Source organism: Microtus oregoni, unplaced genomic scaffold, assembly GCF_018167655.1.
Source record: "Microtus oregoni isolate MIOR12 unplaced genomic scaffold, Mior012 000001F_ref0000356, whole genome shotgun sequence".
Classification (NCBI taxonomy): domain Eukaryota; kingdom Metazoa; phylum Chordata; class Mammalia; order Rodentia; family Cricetidae; genus Microtus; species Microtus oregoni.
The window spans coordinates 83,412,695-83,436,856 of record NW_024543060.1 but is presented as its reverse complement, the minus strand read 5'-3'; the positions used below and the strand labels follow the sequence as shown (position 1 = coordinate 83,436,856).

At 38.4% G+C, this 24,162-nt stretch overlaps 1 protein-coding gene across 2 annotated transcripts in view; it reads left to right on the top strand.

The window, feature by feature from the left end:
• Eea1 (early endosome antigen 1) overlaps nucleotides 1-24,162 on the top strand; it is a 94,322-nt gene that overhangs the window by 33,381 nt on the left and 36,779 nt on the right. For both annotated transcript variants that reach the window (XM_041666936.1, XM_041666942.1), the window contains 11 exons: nucleotides 582-709; nucleotides 1,563-1,617; nucleotides 1,705-1,770; nucleotides 5,015-5,054; nucleotides 6,260-6,373; nucleotides 6,934-7,055; nucleotides 8,205-8,360; nucleotides 13,610-13,726; nucleotides 19,615-19,953; nucleotides 20,683-20,832; nucleotides 21,805-21,924. In XM_041666936.1, coding sequence (XP_041522870.1) covers nucleotides 582-709; nucleotides 1,563-1,617; nucleotides 1,705-1,770; nucleotides 5,015-5,054; nucleotides 6,260-6,373; nucleotides 6,934-7,055; nucleotides 8,205-8,360; nucleotides 13,610-13,726; nucleotides 19,615-19,953; nucleotides 20,683-20,832; nucleotides 21,805-21,924 — 1,407 coding nt within the window. The remainder of the gene's footprint in view (nucleotides 1-581; nucleotides 710-1,562; nucleotides 1,618-1,704; nucleotides 1,771-5,014; nucleotides 5,055-6,259; nucleotides 6,374-6,933; nucleotides 7,056-8,204; nucleotides 8,361-13,609; nucleotides 13,727-19,614; nucleotides 19,954-20,682; nucleotides 20,833-21,804; nucleotides 21,925-24,162) is intronic.

Sequence of the window (24,162 nt, the reverse complement as noted above, 5' to 3'; positions counted from 1 at the left end):
ACAGTCTTGATTTTTTCCTTTTAGTGACAAGAATATTCCATCATTTTACTCTTTTTCTATTTCTGTGAACTAGATTAGAACAAATGTTGCTTTATTAATGGGAATCTACAGAGAATGAAAGATTGATGAAAAATGTTCTCAACTAATCTAGACTAGACAACATTTTAGCTGTCTGTGGTAGCATGTATCTTTAGTCCTTAATCCTAACACTCTGAAGGCAGAGGCAGACTGATCTCTGTGAGTTCAAGGCAAATCTGATTTACATAATGAATTCCAGGCTACCCAAGGCTACCTAGTGAGACCCTGTCTAAAAAAAATAAAAATAAAAAAAATAAAAATAAAAAAAGGAAGAAAAGAAAGAAAGAACTAATATCTTGTACTAGAATTCATTTCTTTAGCTATTAGGTGCAGCCTAAAAAGATGGCTGTGGTTTGTGAAATACCTTTGACTGATATAAAAACTGGGGCTTAACATTATAAATTACGCTTTATTTAATGACAATTGACCATATTTCATAAATACAAAGTGTTATTCTTCAAAATGAAATATTTTAAAATCTTTTTTTGTGCTTATTTTTATAGGGTTTTATATGTCCCCAGTGTATGAAATCTCTTGGCTCTGCTGATGAACTTTTTAAACACTATCAGGCAGTTCACGATGCCGGTAATGACTCGGGCCTTGGTGGAGAGGCCAATCTTGCTTTGACACGGTACAGTATACTAGTTTTGAAACGGAATATTGTCACAGAATGTGCACGTGTTATAAGATTTATTACTTCCTGAAAATTGTAATGTCTTCATATTACTTAATTTAAAGCCGTCTGTAACACAAACTCTTATTACTCATATTGCTTAATTTAACTAGCACAAACTCTGCTCTGCGTACTATGTGCTATGGTTTGCATATCTGATAAGGGGCTGGAGATTGAAACACACACACAGACACACAGAGACAGAGACATGGGTCACTCTGGAAACAAGACCGCCAAGAATGCCCCCTGGAATTAAGAATGCCAACTTTACTGTGTTTCAGGGCAGCTTATATAGGAATCCTTGACCAATGGTCATGACCTAACTTGCAGCTGCAAGCACAGGAAAACAAGTTGTTTACAGGAAATTCAGGGTCTGGGGGTCGACAGTCCCCAACAGCCATCCTTATTTAGCATAGCCTTCCTCCCATTTCTAGCCCATCTTGCTTGCCTTGTTGTCAGTTTGAGTCTTAGGTGAGAGTAGCAGAATGGGAGAAGGAGCAGAAGCAAGTCAGTGTTGCAGCAGCCAAGTGAATGAGGGGAGAGCCCGGCCAGGCCAGCCTGCACATCCAGAGTCCTGCTGACAACTGCCTTAGGAAGCCGCTCATGCTATTGTTGGTAAACAAGCAGAAGAGAGTTTGTTTCTGATCGTGATTTATGTGCTTTAAGAATAAAATTATTTTTATGAAGGCTTTCATACATAAAGCTTTCAGTGTTTCTAAAGACTCGAGAAAGCTACGACATTAATAGGTAGGTGCTGGTTGCCTGTGGGGCTTGTAAAAGAGGCTGTTTCCTCTCTCCCGTGCACCTGCAGAGATGACATAACACTACTCAGACAAGAGGTCCAAGACCTACAGGCCTCCCTCAAGGTAAGAAACCTGGAAACGCTTGTTTATTTTCAAAGTTTCAGATTAAAAACTGTTTTCACATTTACTAATTAAAATCTTTTTTATTAGGAAGAAAAATGGTACTCAGAAGAATTAAAGAAAGAATTAGAAAAATATCAAGGGCTACAGCAGCAAGTAATTGCATTTTAAATTCTTGAAGCATGTTTATTGTTTATTTTCACTTTTGAAAACTAAGTATTACATTCTTTTGTAAGGGTCTTGATGTAAATGACTTCCTATTTCCTTGTTTAACAGTCTGTTGGATAGTCTGTATAATTCTAATGAATGGAAGCAAATATGGGGGTAAAGATAAAGCATCTTAAACATTTTCCTTAAGAATTTGTTATGTCATGTGTGATAGTGCATGTCTGTAATCCCAGTACTTGGAAGGCTGAGGCCGGACAGAGAATAAGTTCAAGGACAGCCTAAGGTATATAGCAATACCCTGACTCAAAAAGGTGTCAAGAAGTGTGTGAGTGTGTGTGTGTGTGTGTGTGTGTGTGTGTGTGTGTGTGTGTGGAGATGGCTCAGCAATTAGATGTGCCTGGTGCATTTGTAGAGGATCCAGGTTCAGTTCCTAGCATCCGCATTAGGCAGCTCACAAGTGCCTGTGACTCCTGGTCCAGGGGATCCAGTGCCCGATTCTGCACACATGTGCTCATGCATTATATAATTTAAAAACATGTCTGTCTGTCTATATCTACCCATCTACCCATCCATCTACCTAAAGCCATATAAACTGCTTTAAAAAAGAAGCAGTTAGCAGTTTTTAAAATATCAAGCTATGTTATTCTATTTTTCTGACAATATACTTAAATGGCTAAAAACATTAGCTCAAATCAAAATACAGGCCTCTACTTTCACGTCTCGTCTCACTGGAAGTGCAGTCGACAGTAACAGTGGAGTTCCCATTTCTTGTGATAACAAGGCTGTCTTCTGGGAATGTCCATCAGAACTTGCATGGTGATTTTTCACTCTAAACTTTGTTTTGATTAGACAATATATTCTGAAATACCAACAAAATATAATGAACCCATATACTAGCCACAGTGGCTTGTAAAATTATCAAATCTTAAGTACTACACATAATCGTATGCCAGTGATAGCGCGGTAGGTTTGCTTTACCAGGATCCCAAGCCAGCTTGGGCAGTCACGTCACCAGGATGTTGCTCTGTCACTGGGCCCTAGAAAAGGTTCAGCTCCGTTTTTCTTTCACACAGTCAGCTGTCGACTGAAATGATACGTGGTATGGAACTGTTGTATTCTGTACAGGTTTATCTGCATATAAATTCTTAATGAAAAAATGTTGATAGGGGATTATCTGTGGGTTCTAGGTACATTATCAAAATGTGATTTTATGAAAAATTTCTATCAGTTATATTTTGGAAAAAGAATAATGAATTTTTATAAATCCAGAGATAGCCTGTTTTTTAAAAATAAAGTAGATGCCTCTCAACAGCCTTTATAAAGTAATTAGTAGTCTGCTTACGTCTTATCTCAGCACACTGTAGCTTTCAGTTAGGACTTTTCTTCTTCAATCTTTGTGCCAAGAATTACTGTCTGGATTGACAAAGGTAGACGCCACTCCGTGAATAAAAAGATAGCAGTCTTATTTCTGTTCAAAGACTTCAGTGTTAGTCAATTATTTATAGTTCACTGGCCTATCTAACATGGAAACTCCTGCATTAGAGATTGTGTGTGTGCCTGTGTGTTAAACAAGGTCTCAGTCATTTAGCCCAGCTGAGACTAGCCTTAAACTCCTCCATCTCCAGAGTGCTGGGATTATAGGCCTGTACCAGTGAGTCATATTTCATAAATCTATATAAATCCTCACTACTGTAAGTTCTAACTTGCCTTTCAGTGACTTTCATTTGGAAGCAGATACATTTCAAATATTGATTATTATTGGCAGCCAATAGGTCTAAATCTAGTGTGTAGTAAAACTTAGGATCTTGTTTATTGGGAAATCCTTTATTCTTTGAGGATAAACTAGGAAAACAATGTAAGTGATATTAATTTTTGTTTCCAGTTCCAGGATGACTTTAACCTTAAGGGTTACAATCTTTTCTGCTGTTTGTTTTCTAGTGTTTGTTTGTTTGTTTTTGAGACAAGCTCTGGTTTTCCTGGAACTCACTATGCAGACCAAGCTAGCCTCAAACTCTCAGTGTCTGCCTCTGTTGGGATGAAAGGCATGTACCACCATGCCAGGTTTTCTAAGGGCTAAAGTCTTTATTTCTATGTTTTACATTTATTTAGTTTGTGTGTGTGCATACATATATACATGTGGGTACCTTCTTACATATGGAGGTCAGTTAGCAACTTGTGAGAGTAGATTTCTTTTCTTGGGTTCTGGAAATTGATTTCCGGTCTTAAGTGACAGGTGTCTTCACCCAATGAGCAATCATGTTAGCCCTTTATTTCTCTTTTACAGCTGATTGATGATCCTGAAAAAAAATTATCTTTAATTAAAAATTTAAAGTGCTGGGGATGGAGCTCAGGGGCCTTTTATGCTCTGCAAGTCTGTAGCACTGACCTGTGCTCCCGTGTCAAATTGCCGCCCCCAAACCTGACACACACCCTCTTTGGTTGTGATAGTTGATGGCACCTATAAAGTTATTAACTTTGAATTATTCTAGGTGTTTTGTGTGCTGATAGGGTATGATTGGGGCAATAATCTCTTAAATCACAGTGTATTTTTCCCTTTAAGTTCACAGTGCTTAAAAGAGAGAATACTTCGAACAAATCTCACAGGGAATACACTCAATAGATGAACATTAGCCATGTAGTGAATACCACAATTATTAAAGTCTTTTAATAATTTCTCAATGGTCGTAGAATCAAGTTCCATGGTAAGGAAAATCTCATTAAACTTTGAGGTATACTTTATGAGTAGTTTCCTAAGAATGACACTTTCCAAAGACAGCAGTAATGACCGGGGCCCCTTCCTGATGGACAGGGGCTCTTTCTGATAGTGCTTCCGGCCTTGGTGGGCAAGACTAAAAGGCTAAGCGAGTGTGACCCGGTCACACGGTTAGGCTTGTGTATTTGCAGGCTAGCAACGGATGCTAGTAGCTTACATATGGAAGGTGAGAGAGAGAACACTGCGTTCTGGAGGTGGGGGGAGGTCTGTTATTCATTTCCTACTGAATTTATGAAATTCTGCATGTCACCTAATGCACAACACTAGATAGTTATATACAAACATGAAAAGTTCTTGGGGCTGGCCAACTGCAGTGAAGCCATGCTCGCCCTCTAATGGCACCGTATAGATCCGAAAGTAGAAGAACTACCAGATCTGAGTTTTACCCCAATCCCGCTGCTTACCTTGACAGACATGGCAATTGTGTGGTGTTGATTTGTGTGTTCTGTTTTAATTAAGGAGGCCAAACCTGATGGATTGGTGACTGATTCATCAGCAGGTAATTAAGACTTTTTTTCAGTTGTCTTTTTCTTCCTTCTCATCCTGCTTTTTATTTAATACCTGGTAAAGGAATTTTGTTTATACTTATACTCGATGTTTATAAAACAGTAAAAATATTGTTTATGCTTTAGGTTTAGATAGCTGTGTCATAATTTAGTCAGTTAACTAGTTCATTATATTCTGAAGTTATGGATAAACTGGTATTTGACTACAGTATGATTGCTTAAAAAAATTCAAGTTTATACTGGGAATATGTCTGTACCTCTTGAAGTAACTGATGAGATTAGTGTCTTGATAGCTGCTTTTAAGTGGATGGATGTTCAGAGAACAGTCGAGGTTAGACACAGAGATTACCTGTTCTAGTTAAGGGTTTATGTAAGAATGAAGTGTTAGTGGTGGATGGATGCTCAGAGAACAGTCGAGGTTAGACACAGAGATTACCTGTTCTAGTTAAGGGTTTATATAAGAATGAAGTGTTAGTAGTGGATGGATGTTCAGAGAACAGTCCAGGTTAGACACAGAGATTACCTGTTCTAGTTAAGGGTTTATATAAGAATGAAGTGTTAGTAGTGGATGGATGCTCAGAGAACAGTCCAGGTTAGACACAGAGATTACCTGTTCTAGTTAAGGGTTTATGGAAGAATGAAGTGTTAGTAGTGGATGGATGCTCAGAGAACAGTCCAGGTTAGACGCAGAGATTACCTGTTCTAGTTAAGGGTTTAAGGAAGAATGAAGTCATAGTAATAGGCCTTGACTGCACATTTTGATTAATAAGTTTTAAGGCCATCATTGTTCTTAGTTACTTGAAGATTCACTTTCTGCCTTTGTCTGAAGAACATAATATATTTTAAAGTGGGTGTGATGGTACATGTCTGTAATCCTAGCACTGGGAGGCTGAGGTTCCACTTTATCCTTTAGCTGGAAAGTAAGATCTTAATTTTAAAAAAGCAAAAGCAAACTTCTAACAAATATTTATAGATATTAGAGGCTATCCTAATTATTTTTTCATTTATAAATAGTTTTTTACTTGTACTCTAAATGAATTGCATATGCTCAATATTTTGAAATGTGAAAATATTCTTATAAAATTATAATTGGATTTATATTGATTGTCTTTATCACTACATGATTATGATATAAGTACTGAAAATTTAGCATATGTAACTGACATTACATTTAACACATTGCTGTGGTCTTTTTTAGAGCTACAGTCTTTAGAACAACAATTAGAAGAAGCCCAAACAGAAAATTTTAATATTAAGCAGATGAAAGATTTATTTGAACAGAAAGCAGCCCAACTTGCTACTGAAATTGCAGGTATATTAAATCTGATTTTTTTTTTAGCCAATAAATAATCCTTACTACCATCTCCTTATCATATGCCCCAGAAAAACCATTGAATATTTTAAGTGTAGTGAAACATTTGTTGTGGACTATGGAAGTGATAAATAGAGTTTGATAATATGAGTTTATGTGTAAATTATTTTGTTTGTCCTTCAATTTTTTGATAGATTCTTCTTGAAATTTAAAGAAGATAAATTTTCTTTTTTGATATGTTTGATAATTAAAAAGTAACATTTTAAAGAAATTGATCATATAATCTTTAAATTTAATGCTTGGTTATGCTATCAATTATTTGCTCTGTATTTTTAAAAATTATGTGCTGTTTGTAAAATATTGCATGTATGTACATAAAATGCATAGTATAGTATTTGGTAGAATTTAACATCATACTTTTGGGAATATTTGTCGGTACTTAAGGAATGCAAATTGGACTTAAGTATGTTAAAGTTTATAGATTAATATGTGGGAATTTAAAAGATCACCTTCAGAGTTAATATTATGAAACTAATATTTGTGTTGTGATCTTTAACTAGATATAAAGTCAAAATATGATGAGGAGAAGAGTCTGCGGGACGCTGCTGAGCAGAAGCTGACATATACGACAGAAGAGCTAAGCAGGCAGACAGCTGTCATTCAAGATCTGAAAACCGAGCTGGTAATTTAGGAACATTTATTACCTTGTTAGTTATAGCTTCCTAATTAAAATGCCATCTATATGATGCTGGGCTTACAGTTAGGCGATAGAGTGCGTGCCTAGATATATAAAGCTTTGAGTTGAATATCCAAGGGAAGAAATGTCTAGAAAATAGTTTAATGAACTGGAGGCAATAAGAATTTCCTTATACCCTTCTACCTACATATGTACAGTATATGTTTTAAAAAGAAAACAGTTGTTATGAAGCTGTGTCTTTGAACTCCTTTACCCATTATTGTTTCTGTCCAAATGTAACTGTTCTCTTCCTTAAGCATCTCCTGCATCCGCATCCCTGCTGCTGTCCTTTCCTCACTATGCCGTCTTTGTTGTATTTGAGACAGGATCTCACTATGCAGCCGTGGCTGGCCTAGAACTTGCCGTGTAGACAAGGCTGGCCTCCGACTCATGGAGATCCTCTTGTCTCTGCTCCCCGAGTGCCGGGACTAAAGGCTTATGTCTCCATATTAGATGTTTCCTCACACTTCAATTTTATAAATCCAGCTGGTTTTAGGATTGCATCCAGTTTGATTTCTTGCTTTCATTTCAAATTCTACAAGTATAAAATTCAAGTTGCCATATTCCTTCCATGACTGTATTTGTCTTGGTACCATGACAGTGTCCATGGCTCAGTGCTCTCCTAGGGCTTTGCAACCTTGGACCTGTCTTTGGCATCTTTATATAGCACTCAGTAAACACATGGATGAATTATTTATTGCACCACAAGCAATCAGCTAGAAACCCTAAACAGGCTTACGTCTGTCTCTTCTTCTTCATTTAAACTGTTGTGATAGCAGTGCACAGGGTTGTCCCCATGGCTCCATGCTGGGCAGGAGCTCCACCAGTAGCTATCTTTATTATCATTGTCATGTTCCATTTATCCAGTCATTGATTAATATGCACAGTCTGTGGAGGAAAGCAAATGTGGGATGGTCAGGATACTTGTTCATTTGCTAGAGTGCAGCTTGATGATTCTGTTAAATGGAATGGAAAGCGGGGGCCAACTTATTGGCGGAAGGTATCATTGTTTGATAAAGTTGTTCATAATGATTGTTTTTATTTTGATTTCTTTTTAGTGAGTTATTCTAAAATGTATATTATATGGTTTCACAGCTTCAGAGACCTGGCATAGAAGATGTTGCTGTGCTAAAGAAAGAACTGGTCCAAGTCCAAACACTAATGGATAATATGACTTTGGAACGCGAGAGAGAATCGGAAAAACTCAAAGATGAATGCAAAAAGTTACAATCAGACTATGCTAATTCAGAGGTAATGAAAACACTCAGAGAGGAATGCTTACATTATAGATCACTATTTTACCTAATAAATGATATATATATAGTTAAATATTGAAGGCTAGATGGTAACTGATGATTGACTTTTTTTAATTTGGTCAAAATTAAGATAAAACAAACGAGATGTCATTTTCTACAAGTACAGTAACAATTTTGTTTTGGAAAACTATTTAGAAATAATTTCTTTTCTTTCTTTCTTTCTTTCTTTCTTTTTTCTTTTTTTAAACTGTTTTGACATGTGATCTCTCCAGGCTCAAGTCAGACTCGGTCACCTGAGTAGCTGAGTTGTCAGGAGTGTACCATGGTCCCTGGGAAAAGATTTCTTTTTAAATAGTCTTATTTCTAGTTGATAGACATTGAATGGTATGGATGAAATAATCTCTACATACAGTGTTCTCACTGGGACTGGAGAGATGCCTCAGCATCTAAAGCACACACCGCTCTTGCAGAGGACCAGGACCAGGATTTGTTTCCCAGCACCCACATGGTGACTCAGGAGTCTCTGTAACTTCACTTCTAGAGGATCTGATGTTCTCTTCCTAACCTCTGAGGGCATCTGGCACACGTAATGCCCAGACATACATGTAGGCAAAACACTTATCCACGAAAAATAAGAGTAAATCTTTAAAAAAAAATATTCCAATCTAGCTGGACAGTGGTGGCACACACCTTTAATCTCAGGAATCAGAGACAGGTGGATCTCTGAATTCAGGCCAGCCTGGTCTATAGAGAGTTCCAGAACAACCAGGTCCACACAAAGAAACTCTGTCTCAAAAAACCAAAACAACAACGAAAAGAATATTAGCAAAGAAAAGAAATTTTTATTTATATTTGAGAGATATACACAGGAACATGCTACAGCTTGATAATGGGAAGTAGTTCTGACTAATATTTATGAATTACTATAAATTTAAGGGTTTTTTTGTGAATTTGTACTTTTATTCATTTAAATTAAAATAATTTGGAAAGCAATAAAGAGAGATACCTCAAGGCAAAAATGTTATAACTGCAGTTAAAGATCTGGAGTGGACTCCAGTCCTTTTCCTTAAGTAGACAGGGATAGTTGAGGAACCAATGAAATTGTTTTCTAGGAAAAATGTGCCTGGGTGAGAGGAGACTGGAACTGGGGGAGGGGATGCACGTGGCTGCGGCAAATGCCTGAGCGCAGAACGCAGGCACAGGCGGCGCCCGGACTGTGAGGACAGCCCAGTCTACCTAGTGAGCTCAGATCAGTCAGGGCTGTAGAGTGAGACCCTGTCTGCGTGAAGACAGACTTAAAATGAGGAATAGGAGGAGAAAAATGACTTATAATTTAGTTCTTTGCACTCAACTTTGCTCAGGTTTTTACAAAAACTATGTCAGCCATTTTGAAACAAATTTAGAAAAACATTTATTCTTTTTGATTAATTGAAGAAGTTACTTCCCACTTAAACTGTACGTTTAGAGAATCAAGTTCACATTTAATTGACTTTGTTCACAGATACATAGTGGTGAGTGGGGTGCCCAGGCACGCCAGGTTTCTTAGTAATGTGAAGAGTTGGACTGAAACTGCCATCAGACAGAGGTTCTCGACACCACTAGAGTCTGCATGCCCCACTAGGTCATTTCCGATACTGTGTTAGCTTTAAACTATCTAATTTGATCCTATGAAGTTACTCCATCTGTCTTACCTGTTAGGAACGTGAGGTTCAATGAGGTGTAACTTGCTTTCAGGACACATACCTAAAATAGAGAACCTCAGAGTTCCTCAAGCCCAGCCTTCCTCCTGGAGCATCCTGTCTTCCGTTTCATCTCATAATTGCCTCATAAGGGACTTTGTGCTGCTAATCTTTTGTTTGCTTGGTGTTTGTTTTTATTTTGAGACAGGATCTTAATCTAGTCCAGGCTAACCTGGACCTTACTGTGTAGCCCTGGCTGGTCTCAATCTCGTGTGTGTGTTACTCTGTGGCTGGCTGTGTAGCTGTGTAGCTGTGTAGCTGGGTGACTGTATAGCTGGGTGACTGACTGGTTGTGTAGCTGTGTAGCTGGATGACTGTATAGCTGGGTGACTGACTGGTTGTGTAGCTGTGTAGCTGGATGACTGTATAGCTGGGTGACTGACTGGCTGTGTAGCTGTGTAGCTGTGTAGCTGGGTGACTGACTGGTTGTGTAGCTGTGTAGCTGGGTGACTGTATAGCTGGGTGACTGACTGGCTGTGTAGCTGTGTAGCTGGGTGACTGTATAGCTGGGTGACTGACTGGCTGTGTAGCTGGGTGGCTGGCCCGTAGCATTCTCCTTTCTCTGTTCTCTCACTCGTTCCTCTTCTTGCTCCACATTTCTCCTTTTTATTCTCTCTGCTGCCATTCCCGCCTATCCTTTCTCGGCCTCACTAGTGGCCTTTCAACGCTTTATTAGACCATCAGGTGCTTTAGACAGCAATGTAACACAGCTTCACAGAGTTAAACAAATGCAGTGAAAACAAAAGCAACACTTACATCATTAAACACATGTTCCACAGCATAAACAAAAGTAACACACCTTAAAATAATATTCTGCAACACCTGGGCGCATCCCTCCTTCTATTCTTCTCATCATGTTCTTTTTTCTCCAGTTTAGATTCCTCTTTCTCTTTATTCTCTCTCCCTGCCAACCCTGTCTGTCCTTTCTCTGCCCAGCTATTGGCATTCAGCTCTTTATATCAGCTTTTTATAATTATACAAATCCATCATAAATAAAAGTAACACACCTTTACATAGTTAAAGTAATATTCTGCAGCAAAAAGTACAACACATCTTTGCCCAGTTAATATTCCATAACAGTATATTAATGAAAAACTTACTAGAAAAAGTATAGATGTGGTTACTTTAAGTCAGAATAAAGGCACATTAAAAAGCCATTAAGGAAATTAGAGAGATCAAATATTTTCTACCTGGGATTGACTCTCTGTAATCTGAAATACATTATTACTATTATTGCATTATTATTATATATGCCTTGGTTTATTTCTATTGAAACTTACATACCTTATGAACTCAAATTTTTGTCTATGTTTATGAAAGTATATTTTTTCATTCTAAAGCATTTGAAGTATTTATAAATGGTTGGCTGTTTTATATATTGGAAATAAATGTTTAAGGATTTAAAATTATTCCTAAAAGCCTTCATTGAGGTAAATACCAAAGAAAGCTGCAATGATCTTAGATGTGGTGTGATATTTAATGGAAGTGATTTTTAAAGAATCTTATTTTATTCCAAATCATCCTACTTGAATCCTAATTTTATGAGCAAAAATGTTTCTGCAGGTATGGAATAAGTGTGATTATAATTATACATAGCTATTTAAGAGTACATTTTAATATTAAATGTGTTAGTCTGAGAGCATTTGTGTGTTTGGACATTTTATTGTGTTCTCAGTGTGCATGTTTGTCAGTACTGCTTTCCATCTTTCATCCGTCATTTTATTATTTTTTTCTGCTTTCTCATGGAGATGCTTAAATGTGAGGTAATGTGCTTTCGGAGACTTGTGAATTTTGGTGATATTTTCATCTGTCACTTCCTTTTGTCATTTGCGATCTTAGAACTTCACAGACATGTTCATTTTGTTAATCAAACAAGTTTTTATTCTTTTTAAATGATTATTTCTTGATAGTAGTAGAATATTTAAGCAATAATTTTAATTCTTTAGCACTAGCAGAATGTCTGGTCAAAATAACAGAATTTTTATTTTCCTTCATGCTATGTTACTGAACTTAACACAGTATTTTTAGTAGAACCTTTACATTACAAACAATTAAACAATTGTTGAGGAAGATCTTGAGGCTTGAGTAAGGAGAGTATAGTGGTGGGAATCCACACGAAGTCCCGTGCAAAGCCTGGACCGACTGCAGCGGGTGCTAAACTGCACCCCAGATGCGCTTGAGCTCTCAAATGGCAGGAAGGTCAGCACAGGCAGAGAAGGACCTTGGTGTGACAACTGTGGTACTCTCTGCAGAGAAAACATATTTATGTCCTTTGAATTTCTCTTTAATCATTATTTTCCCCAAATCAGAACATTATCCTTTTAAAAGGTAGAAATGCCTGATATTGTGGACTAGGGAAGGGGAAAGTCTCATAGCATCCTCCTTCCCTCCATTTCCTTACAGCTAATGTCTTTCTTTTGGTATATACTCTTCCCACATGGTTTTTCTTAGTGATCACATTTAAACAGCATTCTAAACCAAATGTGTTTTCTTAATTTATGGTTATCATAATAAATCCAAGTGCTTAATCATGCAATATAGTCATTAGTGTGCTTAATTAACTTCTGAAATTTGAAACCATTGTTTTCTAAATGAAGATACAGCACACTGAAAATACTTCAGGAAATAAGTCTGGACTCTGGGTTTGTAAGAAAGCAATGGAAGGGTCTGAGCAGAGCTATTACTGCCTCAGCAAACCATATCCCTCACATATTATAAAGTCTTTTCATTATAAAGAACATATGCAATGGAAATTGCTAATTTTAAGTATGTATAAAGTAGAACCAACAAGAAATATTAGAAATACAAACTTGATTTGTTAATATCACCTGTAGTAGCATTCTGATGTTTGAGCTTTTGTGTATTACAGGTGTGGCTTTCCAAGATATTTGCCCATCTGACTTTTTTTTTAACTGTTTTTAAGTGATCAAGCGATCTGAACGATCAACATTAATTGATTTGTTATGAAAATGTTTAAATTCACTAAGACAGTTTTCTTTTCATCTGTTACACTTGACTATAAGGTCATGGTAGCTTGTTTGGATAAATACACTCAATATAATCGTAGAGGTGATTCACCCAAATCAAACCATATTGTATGTTTGAATATGCGTGTCTTAAAATGAAAAGTTTTTGCTGTGGAAGCTTGGAGAAATTCTAGACATAATTGTTTTTCCTTTTTAAATTTGGGAAGTTCAAAGTATAGATTTAATACCATGAAATTAAAAATGCAGTTAGATGTTAGTTCAGGCAGATAAAATGCCAGCATTTCTCTTGATATATTATTAAATAAATGAACTTATGCATCTTGGCTGTAAAATTAATTTTAAGCAAAACGTTTTAGGTAGGAGTATTAATGGTATTAGAATAGTTTTATTAGAATAATGGTATTAGAAAAGTTTCAAGTATTACTTCAATTTAACTGCACCAGCGAGAGAAAGCAGACTGTCTTCAAATCTTCATGCACCTCCATTTTGTTTGCATTAATCTTCATTTTACTTTTCAGGCTACAATAAACCAGCTAAGAACTGAACTTGCCAAAGGCCCCCAAGAAGTTGCAGTATATGTTCAGGAAATACAAAAACTTAAAGGTTCAATTAATGAATTAACACAAAAAAACCAGGTAAGAGTTTTAAAGCCGCATATAGTGGTGAATAGATTTTATCTTCACTGTTTTATTTATACCACAGGTCAAGATATCTATTTCTCTCTCTCTGTTAGTAATAAACGTTCAGAACTCTTCATATTGCAAAAGTGCGTCTTATAGCAAAATAAGGACATTCCCCACTGTCCCTTTTCTGAGCTCCAGGCAACCACCATTCTCTTGTATTTTCTATGACGTTTACAATCCTAGGCCCCTATCTGAGTCAATTCATAAGTATTTGTGTTTTTATAACTGACACTGTGTAATATAATACTCTGCAGGGTTCATCTGTGTACCTGATGTCTCTCTATGACTGAGTGATACTGCAGGTTAAATTTGATGATATATTATACATTCATTTGTCTGTCAATAGATACTTGGGTTGCTTTCATCTTTCTGGTTATCATAAATAATATGGCTTAGAACATGGCTGTATAAATGTATTTATAACACTGTCTTCAAGGTACTGGGCCATATGGTAATTCTATTACATATCTGTGCTTACATATACACATTTATAAGGTTTATTAAAAAACAGACCTTACAAATGAATAAAAATATCACACATCAAAATCAGTTAGTCCCAAAGTTCATACAACTGAACAAACTATACAGTTAGAATAAGCATTCAGAATGTAAGCTGTGGAGTCTCATATTAAACTTTATATGTTCAATATCAAACATTTTATCCATGACAGAATTAGAACTAGAAACACAATTATCTTTATATCCCCCTTTATAACTTGCATTTCCTTTTATATGTTGAATTTAGCCAATAATACATGTGTGTTTGTGTGTGTGCATATGTGTGTATGTGTGTGTATGTGCATGGGATGCAGTATAACATGAAGACAAGGAGAAAGGCTAAAGGTTAGAAGATGAGGATAGACTGAATGCAGATACATATGTATTTGTGATGATGGGAATCAAATCCAGGTCCTCATGAATGTAGTATTAGATAAATATTTGACCACAGAGCTGTATCCTAGCCTTATTTTCTGCCCTCCCTTCCTTCCTTCCTTCCTTCCTTCCTTCCTTCCTTCCTTCCTCTTAAGAACTACTATATTGATTTCAGTTGGCATTGCGTGTGTCCTTTTACATTCCCATCTGCAGGTCATACGCTCTCATCACAGCCTCACCAACATGTGTTTAGGTTTTGCCCTTTTACTTTTTTTTTTTTTGCTTATGCTTTAGGTAACAAATGGAAGAGATTTACTGACAAATTCAATTTCATAATTTTTTTGCCTCTATTTCATTTAAGAATTTTATTATCTTAGGTGTTATGTGTATGTCTTAGCTTTGGGATAATCCTGTGCACACATATGACAAAAGTCTGGTTTCATCCTGTTGCATGCGGGTACTCACTTTTCCTGATGCCATTTCTTGAAGACCCCTTCCCCTGTTGTGTGGTCATTTGATTGCTGCCTTAGTCTGTTTTAGCTCCTATAACAGCACCATAAACCGAAGAACTTAGAATTAGCAGACATGGATTTTTCGCTGTTATTTATTCTAGGACATCAAATTTAGGACAAGATCTTCCATCTTGGCAGACTGTGCTGTCTGGTCCATAGATGGTATGGTGCCTTCTTGCTGTGTCCTTGCACGAGAAGGATCGAGGGATCCTTTTTTTTTTTCGAGGGATCCTTTTGAGTCCTTTATTTTTTTTTTCTTTTTAATAAGGACACTAATCTCATTCATGAGGCTTTGGTCTAAACTCTAATAACCTCTCAAACATAAAATCTCCTAATACCTTTCCCTTGGGGGCTTAGGATTTGAAATGTGATTTTGGAATCGCAGGGGATACAAAGCTTGTGACCATAGCAGCCATGTATGTGAATGTCTATTTCTGGGCACTCGGCTCCGCTCATCTTTCTCTTTATGCCAGCATCACTGTGTGATTATTAGCTTTGTAGTAAGTTTCGGAATTGGGAAGTGTAAAACTGTCAGGTTTTTTCTTTTTGTTTTATTTTTGAGGCAGGTTCTTGTTATGTGGCTGATGCTGTCCTAGAACATGCCACGTAGTCCAGGCTGGCCTCAAACTCATAATATTCTGCATTAGTCTCTCAAGTGCTAAAATTATAGGCATGTGCCATTATACCAGGAATCTTTGTGTGTGTGCATAGGTGTAGATGTGTGTGCCTTTGTAGGTATGTACTGAAGCCAGAGATTGGCATAGCTGTCTTCCTCAAATATAGTCCACTTTTTTGCGGGGGGTGGGGCAGGGTTTCTCTATGTAGCCCTGGCTGTCCTGAAACTCACTCTGTAGTCCAGGCTGTGCTCAAACTCAGAGATTTGCCTGTGGTAAGATTAAAGGTGCACACCACCCACACTCAACTTTGTTGTACACCTTTTAAAAATACTTTGTGTTTTGTAGTTAGGTACTTATTACAGGTAGTTCATTTTAAATACTAACTTTTGGTTTTTGGAAGTTTTATGCATTCATGCCCTATATATTGATAATACCCGTTATTATAAGTAGACACTGTGGAAGGCAAATTTTTCTTTATCCTTTTCTTGTAAAGGTATAATGAAAAAACAATCTTTAAATAAATAAGAGGCCATCCTTTTGGCAATAGAGAGGGCAGAGGAATTACAGATTGTAGAGGTCCCATAAGTTGACTTACCTTGTTGACAGCTCTTAGATCTGTCACCATTCTCCATTTACCAGATTTCTTTTTAACAACAAATACAGGAGAATTCTAAGAGCTGGTTGATTCTTCAATATGATAAGCATCTAGTTGCTCCTGTACCAGGCTGCTTTGTGGTATAGGGACAAGATTTGTTCATCGCAAAGAGCTCGAGCCTGTGGGTCAGCCTAAGTGCCTTCACCAAGGATTTGATCTTGGGAAGTCTCAAGTCCTTTTGCTTTTCCCTGTTGTTCTAAAATTTTAGCCTCTTCTCTGAAAGAACATTTATACATCAGTTGAGGCCAGTCATCCAGGACTGCTGAAACTAACTGAAGTCAGTCGTGTGGTGTCGCTTTAATACTAGAATCCTGTCTTTATCATCTCCCTAACAAGTGTGGAATGCAAGCCATAAGTTATGATAGCTTGCTTAATTTCTTTTAGATCATTCATTCCTATAGGTATCCATCTACCTTCTTTGGGTCTTTTTGGGTATTTAGAACTTGATGTTTTGTCAGTGTATATTACAGGATAGGAAGCTAAAACCCTGGGTAAGTCATCTCTGGCAGCTACTGGTATATTAAATCCTGTCCTTGTACCTTCTTTCCCGGCTCATCAGCTCCAATAATTTCCTCAGTCGTTTTGAATCTTTTTACTACTGCTTTTTGTAAAGCCTGAATATCCTGGACTGTATATATTTCTAGTAATTTAACTGAGGCACCTAGCCTCTGGTTCTCATTCTGCACATGTGATTCCAAGGTCTGAAGTTTTCCTTTTAAAGATAACACCTCATCCTTGGACATTATTTGGATAGCGTGCAAATTGCCATCCTGGAGAGATACTCTATCTGCTAGCCTATCATAACCTGTAAACAAATTTTGATTGCCAAATTCAACAGTATGATGTCTTTCAGATAATTTCTCAGTATCAACTGACATGGATTCAATTTGTCAAATTAATGTTATGCTTTTCAATAGTATTAATTTTTTCAGGTAACTTTTGATTTTCAATGGTATTAATCCTGTCAGCTAGCTGTTCATTATTAGTCTGTAAAGACTGCATCATTTCTAAAAGTGCCACATTCTTGGCTCTGTTATGAAACCATTTTCTTAAGGATATAATGTGAAGAAAAAAACTGAGTCCCAATATCCAATAAATGGATGTATCACCATAACCATATAAGCCTTGCAGAATACAATCCATAGTCTTAGCAAAAAAGTTACTAAAAGTTTCAATGGTAATGTTGTCTACCATTATATAACTTTCAAGTTTATTGATTTATTAACTAACTTATGAAATCCGGTAAATTGTTTTAGATGTATAATCTTTATTGTCCAGCAGGTGTCGTGGTTGCAGAGTCGTGCCTAGAGGCACAACCTGGTGCCAGGAATAGTCCTGAGCTGCTTAGGTTTCCCTGCCTTGGTGCTGGTTAGATACTGAGAAATATGCATTGCTTGACAGATTAAAAGCAATTAAATCAATTCTGTACACGGAGCAAGAATCCCAGAACTCAGGAGCTGGGAGTATAAACCAGAAGTTGCAGCAGGGAACATGCCACATAGGGGGTGGCACTTGGGAAATTTCCAAGTTGCAGCAGGCGGTTAGTTCCACTGTGGTGGGGGTTTTACAAAAAACCGCTTAGTAGGTAAAAAGTCAAGCCAGTGGGGGTGGGAAAGTTTCTGGGCTGTGACAGTTTAGGCCTTTAAGCTGATCCACCAGGTAAGTGTAGAGTTTGGAACCACGTGGGTGCTAGATGAAGAAGGACATTTAAAAGAAATCCCATACTAGGTCAGAATTGAGAATAATAGAGGGTTATTTATTTAGGGGTAGACTTACAGATCACAATCCTCTGCTGGAACCGGGAACAGCAGCCGAATCCAGCAGCTAGAAAAGAGGCCGGACGTGCACTTTACATCGGCATAAATAGTATAAGAGGCCACGCCCAAGAGGGCGGGCATAAATAGTATAAGAGGCCACACCCAAGAGGGTGGGCAACTTAAAGGCTATGGGCGGTAGGAATTCCCACTGCAAAGAAGAGACTGAACTTGAAAGGGAGCAGGGAAGACTTTGAAGGAGCTGGGGAGAATGTGGGTAGGAAATATGTGATGGAAACACAGTTCCATGCAGTGAGTTCTCCCGGTGTTTATCTGCTTTCAAACTCAGCTTTCTGCATGTTAAAAAGGTGTTTGGCTGCCACTGATGACATGCCCAGTTCTTTTAGATCTGTCTGCAAATTATTTTACCTAGTTTAAAAGGCTTTTTTAAACACACTGTCTAATTTATTTGTACAATAGTCTCTAAGCTATGGTGGGTCAGGTTGTGCGTATTCCTGCGCCGTCCCTTCTTGCACAGTGCATAGCGAATGTCCAGTGTCCAGTGACAGATGAGGCAGAGCCTGTAAGTTAAAATTGTTCTTAATTTACTTGTTTAAAAATAGTTCATGTCAGTTGTAACAGCAGTACTGAGAACAGTCTTTGAATTCAAGTTGGTTAATCCAGATCTGTGATTGACGGTGGTATTTTATGTTTATTTTGCTAGTTCAAGTAAAATAAAGTGTGAGGCAGAGAAACCCAGAAAGAAATTTGAATTCGTTTTGGCTTGTAACTCAAAAAAACAATGGTCTTTATCAGAAGGGACAAAAAGGCAGCAGTGGATCAGACACTGGCAGGGCACGCGGCCTCCCTGCTGCGCTGAAACTGCCCCTGCCCAGGAAGCAGCAGAGCCCACGTCAGAGCATTGCAGTTCCCTAGTATTCGGAATAATTTTTACTGAAGGAAAAGTAGTTTCAACTTTTTTTTTTTTTTTTTTTTTTGATTTTTCGAGACAGGGTTTCTCCGTAGCTTTTGGTTCCTGTCCTGGAACTAGCTCTTGTAGACCAGGCTGGCCTCGAACTCACAGAGATCCGCCTGCCTCTGCCTCCCGAGTGCTGGGATTAAAGGCGTGCGCCACCACCGCCCGGCTTAGTTTCAACTTTTTAACTTAAGTAGGAACATTAACATGTTCCATTTTTCCCAAAGAATACAATATATATGCTTTCAGGTTATGACAGTATTTTCTTGGTAATTTTTTTTGTCTTATCAGTAATATTTCAATTATTATGACTAGTAATAAAGTTATGTCATAATTCTTTCCTAAAATATTTTCAGTTTTACACTGTAATACTGATATATGTATATATTCCAGATAGAGAACCTGGAACAGTAAAAAAGTATTAAAAGGTAAATTTTTAAATTGCTCCTTCAGAACTTGAATGAGAAGCTGCTGAAGAAAGACGCGGACTACACTCACTTAGAGGAGAAACACAATGAAGAATCAGCGAGTAGGAAGACTGTCCAGGCAGCCCTGCATCAGAAGGACCTGGACTGTCAGCAGCTGCAGGCAAGGCTGGCTGCCTCTGAGGGCTCGCTGCAGAGGGTCCAGGCAGAGCTCAATGAGAGGGCAGAGGCTGCTCAGAAGCTCAAAGAGGAGCTGCGGGAAGTGGAGAGCAAGCAGCAGCATCTCAAGGCAGAGTGTAAGCAGCTGCAGCAGCAGCGTGAAGAGAAGGAGCAGCATGGGCTGCAGCTGCAAGGGGAAGTCAGTCAGGTAGGCACCGCGGCAGCCTCAGCTCCTCGTGCTGTTTCTCACCAACTCTGATGACCATGTGATAGTAATTTGTTCATGCTAGAAAAAAATGGCCCCCTCCACAGTTTGGCTTTACGACCTGTCATGTTAGATCTTTTTCATTTTAATTTCCCTTAAGGAAAAAAAGGTATCGTTCACATAACACCATTGTGAAGCATTTATTAATTAACAAAAATTGCTTAGATGGTCCCCAGTATAGGGGATGTATGGGTCTTAGCTGTTACAGTCAGTTCAGATTGTTCACTATTCTTTATTTAGGAATTCTTAAAAAGCTTGAGATGAAGCTTTATTGTGTGTGGGTGTTTTGCTAGCACATGCATGCCTGATACCTGCAGCGTCCAGAAGAGGGAGTCACATCCCACAGACCTGGAGTTACAGGTGAACTGCTGCTGGGAATCAAACCAGGTCCTCTTAAACTGCAGAGCCGTCTCTCCAGCTCGAGTCTCCTGTGCTTTTTAAGAGAAAATAAAATAGGCACAAAATATGCAGTGCTTACAGTTTTATGTGATTTATTATAGTTTGTGATTAAAATTCAGTTGTAGTTGAAGTTATTCTGCAGTATAAGGTGTGAAGGGCTGTAAAATGAAATGGTGGCCTGCAGTTAACTGGTGGAAAACAGTGTAGTAACGTAGGTGGCACTGTGTGCGCTTACACGTACATACACACGCGGGCTTCACTTCTCTTTTAAAGTTACATAGCCGACTTCTGGAGACGGAGCGCCAACTAGGGGAAGCGCATGGAAGGCTGAAGGAACAGAGGCAGCTCTCCAGTGAAAAGCTGATGGATAAAGAACAGCAAGTGGCTGACTTACAGCTCAAGCTCTCTCGGTTAGAAGAGCAGGTAAGCTAGCACAGTAAATGCATTGATACTAGGGCATTTTTAGACTTGATGCCGCTTACGCATAGTAACAGTCAGCTTTGTGTCAAGAACTTTATCTATAGTTGTTATTTGCCGTTGAAACCTTTCTTTCTCCCCAGTTAGAATATCCTACTTATTCACTACATGTTAAATTTACTATGTCTTATCGTTACTGTGTTCCTCAAAGCTCCTGATGGAAATGCACAATGTCCATTTTAGCTTTCGTCAGGAAGCCTTCTTGGCCTGGTCCTCCCCAAGGCTGCTGTGTTCCTCATACCCAGGAAGAACGGCTTCCTAACATGTAAACACTTAAGACTTCAGTTTTCGTAATTAACCCCAGAGGGCATGTAGTGTAGCTCAATGGGACAGCTTGCCTAGCTGTATCAGGCCCTAAGTTCAATTCTAGTACCACAAACAAATGCCTCCACGCCATCTCGTTGGCTGTTACCCCAGAGGAAGTCATGGTTGCTCAAGTGGCGCCTTATGTGGTTAAAGTAAATGCTATGACTGAATCATGACTTTTATTTGAATTGAACAAATACTCTGATTAAAATCTGTTAATTCAGCTGTAGGCTTTTGTTTTAGAGGTAATATTTTAAATGTAGTAGATTAGATTCCTTCCTAGAATGTCTTTAAAAGTAAAGGAAATGCAGACACTGTGGTTTAGATTATTATTACACATAAATTGTGTATTAATTGCTTTAACATATAGGGATGCAGAACTACCATGCTGAACTAATGCCAGTCTGGAGAAAGATTTGTTTTCTTTTTAGGATGAGATTGGATGGGTAGAGGATGAAATTAAGATTCTATAAGCAATGAGAAACTGCGTTAAAACTATTTCCCATATTGTTTGAATTTTTTTTCCCGATTTGAGAATTGGCGTAATGCCAGCTATTTATGGGTGATCACATTATGTCTCCAGTTCTCAACTAACCATCCACATTTTCTAAGTTGAAGGAAAAGGTAACAAATTCCACCGAACTGCAGCATCAGTTAGAAAAATCAAAGCAGCAGCATCAAGAGCAGCAAGCTCTTCAGCAAAACACCACAGCCAAACTCCGAGAAGCCCAGGTGAGTGTGCTGTAAGCCTGAGCTTTGTCAGCCAAAGTGGAAGAGATCCGCATTCTTTGTTGTGGTAGAACTGCGATGCAAGTGCTTTTGATGGTCAGGAAAGCCTTACTTCTGATTTCTGTGAGAGCAGTTCAAAACGGTGAAATTTATTGCAAGCACATTTGTTTTATGTGATTCATAAACTATTCAAACATATTAGATTTATCTATTAAATGGGCTAGTTAGATATAAAGATGGGGAAATGGCTCAGCTGGTAAAGTGCTGGCTGTGCAAGCTTGGAGCAACTCATAAAACTTGAGTTCATATCTCTGCTGTCCACGTGACAAGCTATGCATGGTAGCGTGCAGTCACCTGTACTCTGCTGTCCACGTGACAAGCTATGCACGGTAACATGCAGTCACCCGCCCTCCCAGCGCGAAGAGGAGGAACATGCTGTCCTGTTAGTCATTAGTCAAGAGAGATCCTGCCTCACAAACTGAAGTGGAGAAAGTAATAGAGGAAGACTCCCAGTGTTGCTTTCTGGCCTCCACATGCGTGTGTAAACACATGAACATGCACACTCATGCACATAGTATTTAGTACTTGTGTAATATAATTAACATTGCCTGAACACTGAAATTATGGGTACAGAAAATATAATTGATTGGGTTAAATTAATATAGATTCTATTATTACATGGCCTAGAAGGTAAGAGAAATTAATTTTGTTATATAAAAGCAGGATACATGTTTGAAGTGAATTTGCCTTTCGTATTCATTTATTCCTCCGTTTATCATTTGTTGGCTATTACTGGGTGTGGTATAGCACTGGCTGTCAGGCCCTGCTCCCAACTGAACATGAAGTATCACAGTGCCCACCTTCTGGAAAGCACAGCCTCGTGGTGTGTACATAGGAATTTTGTGTCTGTGGGGGACAGTAAGTCATATCTGCAGTATGTAGTTTTCCTTCTGACACAGGAGTCAGACACAGAGATAAAAATACTAGGTTTATTTATCACTTCTTTTGTTCAATAAGTGAACATCATTATGTCTAGTCTCAGCCAAGGAACTAATTCTGTATCTATTTATGGCAGTAAGTGAAACACACAAAAATGTCTGCTATCATGGAATGCTCACTGAGGGAGGCAAACAATAGGCATGATGAATAAGCAAAGCTCAAGTTACTAAGTGCTGTCATCCTGTACAAAAGGAAGGCCGAGCCAGGAAGCATGCATAGTGTTGGAAGTGTTAGGGTTTCTAGGGGAGGCTTCTGTGAGATGAGAGGTCTGGAAAGGGAGGATGTAGGCACATCAGGAAGAAGAGCATCAGGTGTGCTAACAACTCCTTAGATCACGGTAAATCTCAGAATTTGGAGTGGAGTGAGCAGTATTAGTTAAAAGGGACAAGATCACAGAGATTACATGGCTCAGAACATGTAGAACTTCATAGGTAATTTTAAGGTCTTAATTTTATTTTTGTCTTTTTGAGAAAATGGGAGGCCCTAAGGAAAGGAATGCTGTATCGGCGTAAATAAATGCAATGCAGATACTAAACAATATTCACACTTTAATGATAAACTTACAGAACCGAAGTTCCCGCGTGGCACAGGAGGTAGGAAGGAAAAAGGGCCTCTCCGCCTCTCCGCCCGCCCATTTATTGGCAGGCATTCGCCCGAGGCAAACCCCGCCCCCTAAAGGGGCTGTCTTAACCCTACAGAATGCTGTGATCCAGCTGTCTTCCCAGGACTTCTGTACTGCTGTGTTGTGAGGAGACTGAGGAGAGCATTAGCAGAAGCATAGAAATTGGCTGGGAGATTACTGTCATTCAGACAAGAAATGTGATTTGAGCTGGAGCAGAAGCAGTACAGGTAGTGAAGAGATGACTGTAGGCAAAGCTGACTGCTTTGCTGATAGACTGATGGAGAACCTCGAGAGAGAAGTGTGGCTAAGGATTTTTGCCTGAGTACCAAACTACGAAAACTGGGGTTTGTGTTGTGTTTGTCAGCAGGAAGGTCTTGGTCTTTGACCTTGGTTAGAGAACTTTGGATAGAAAGATGATGAGCACCACATGGGAGATTCATGAGAGAGAAGGGTCACTAGATTATGTGACTGTGGGTTATGCTGGGACTCTACTCTTAGGAGTGGGAGAGAAAGGGAGCATGAAAACTTTCGGAGAGGTCAACAGCTAAGAGGGCTTTCTATAGTCCCTCCAAATTAGCATATTCATCTAGTGTATAGACCCCACTGGAAATGGCAGCCGA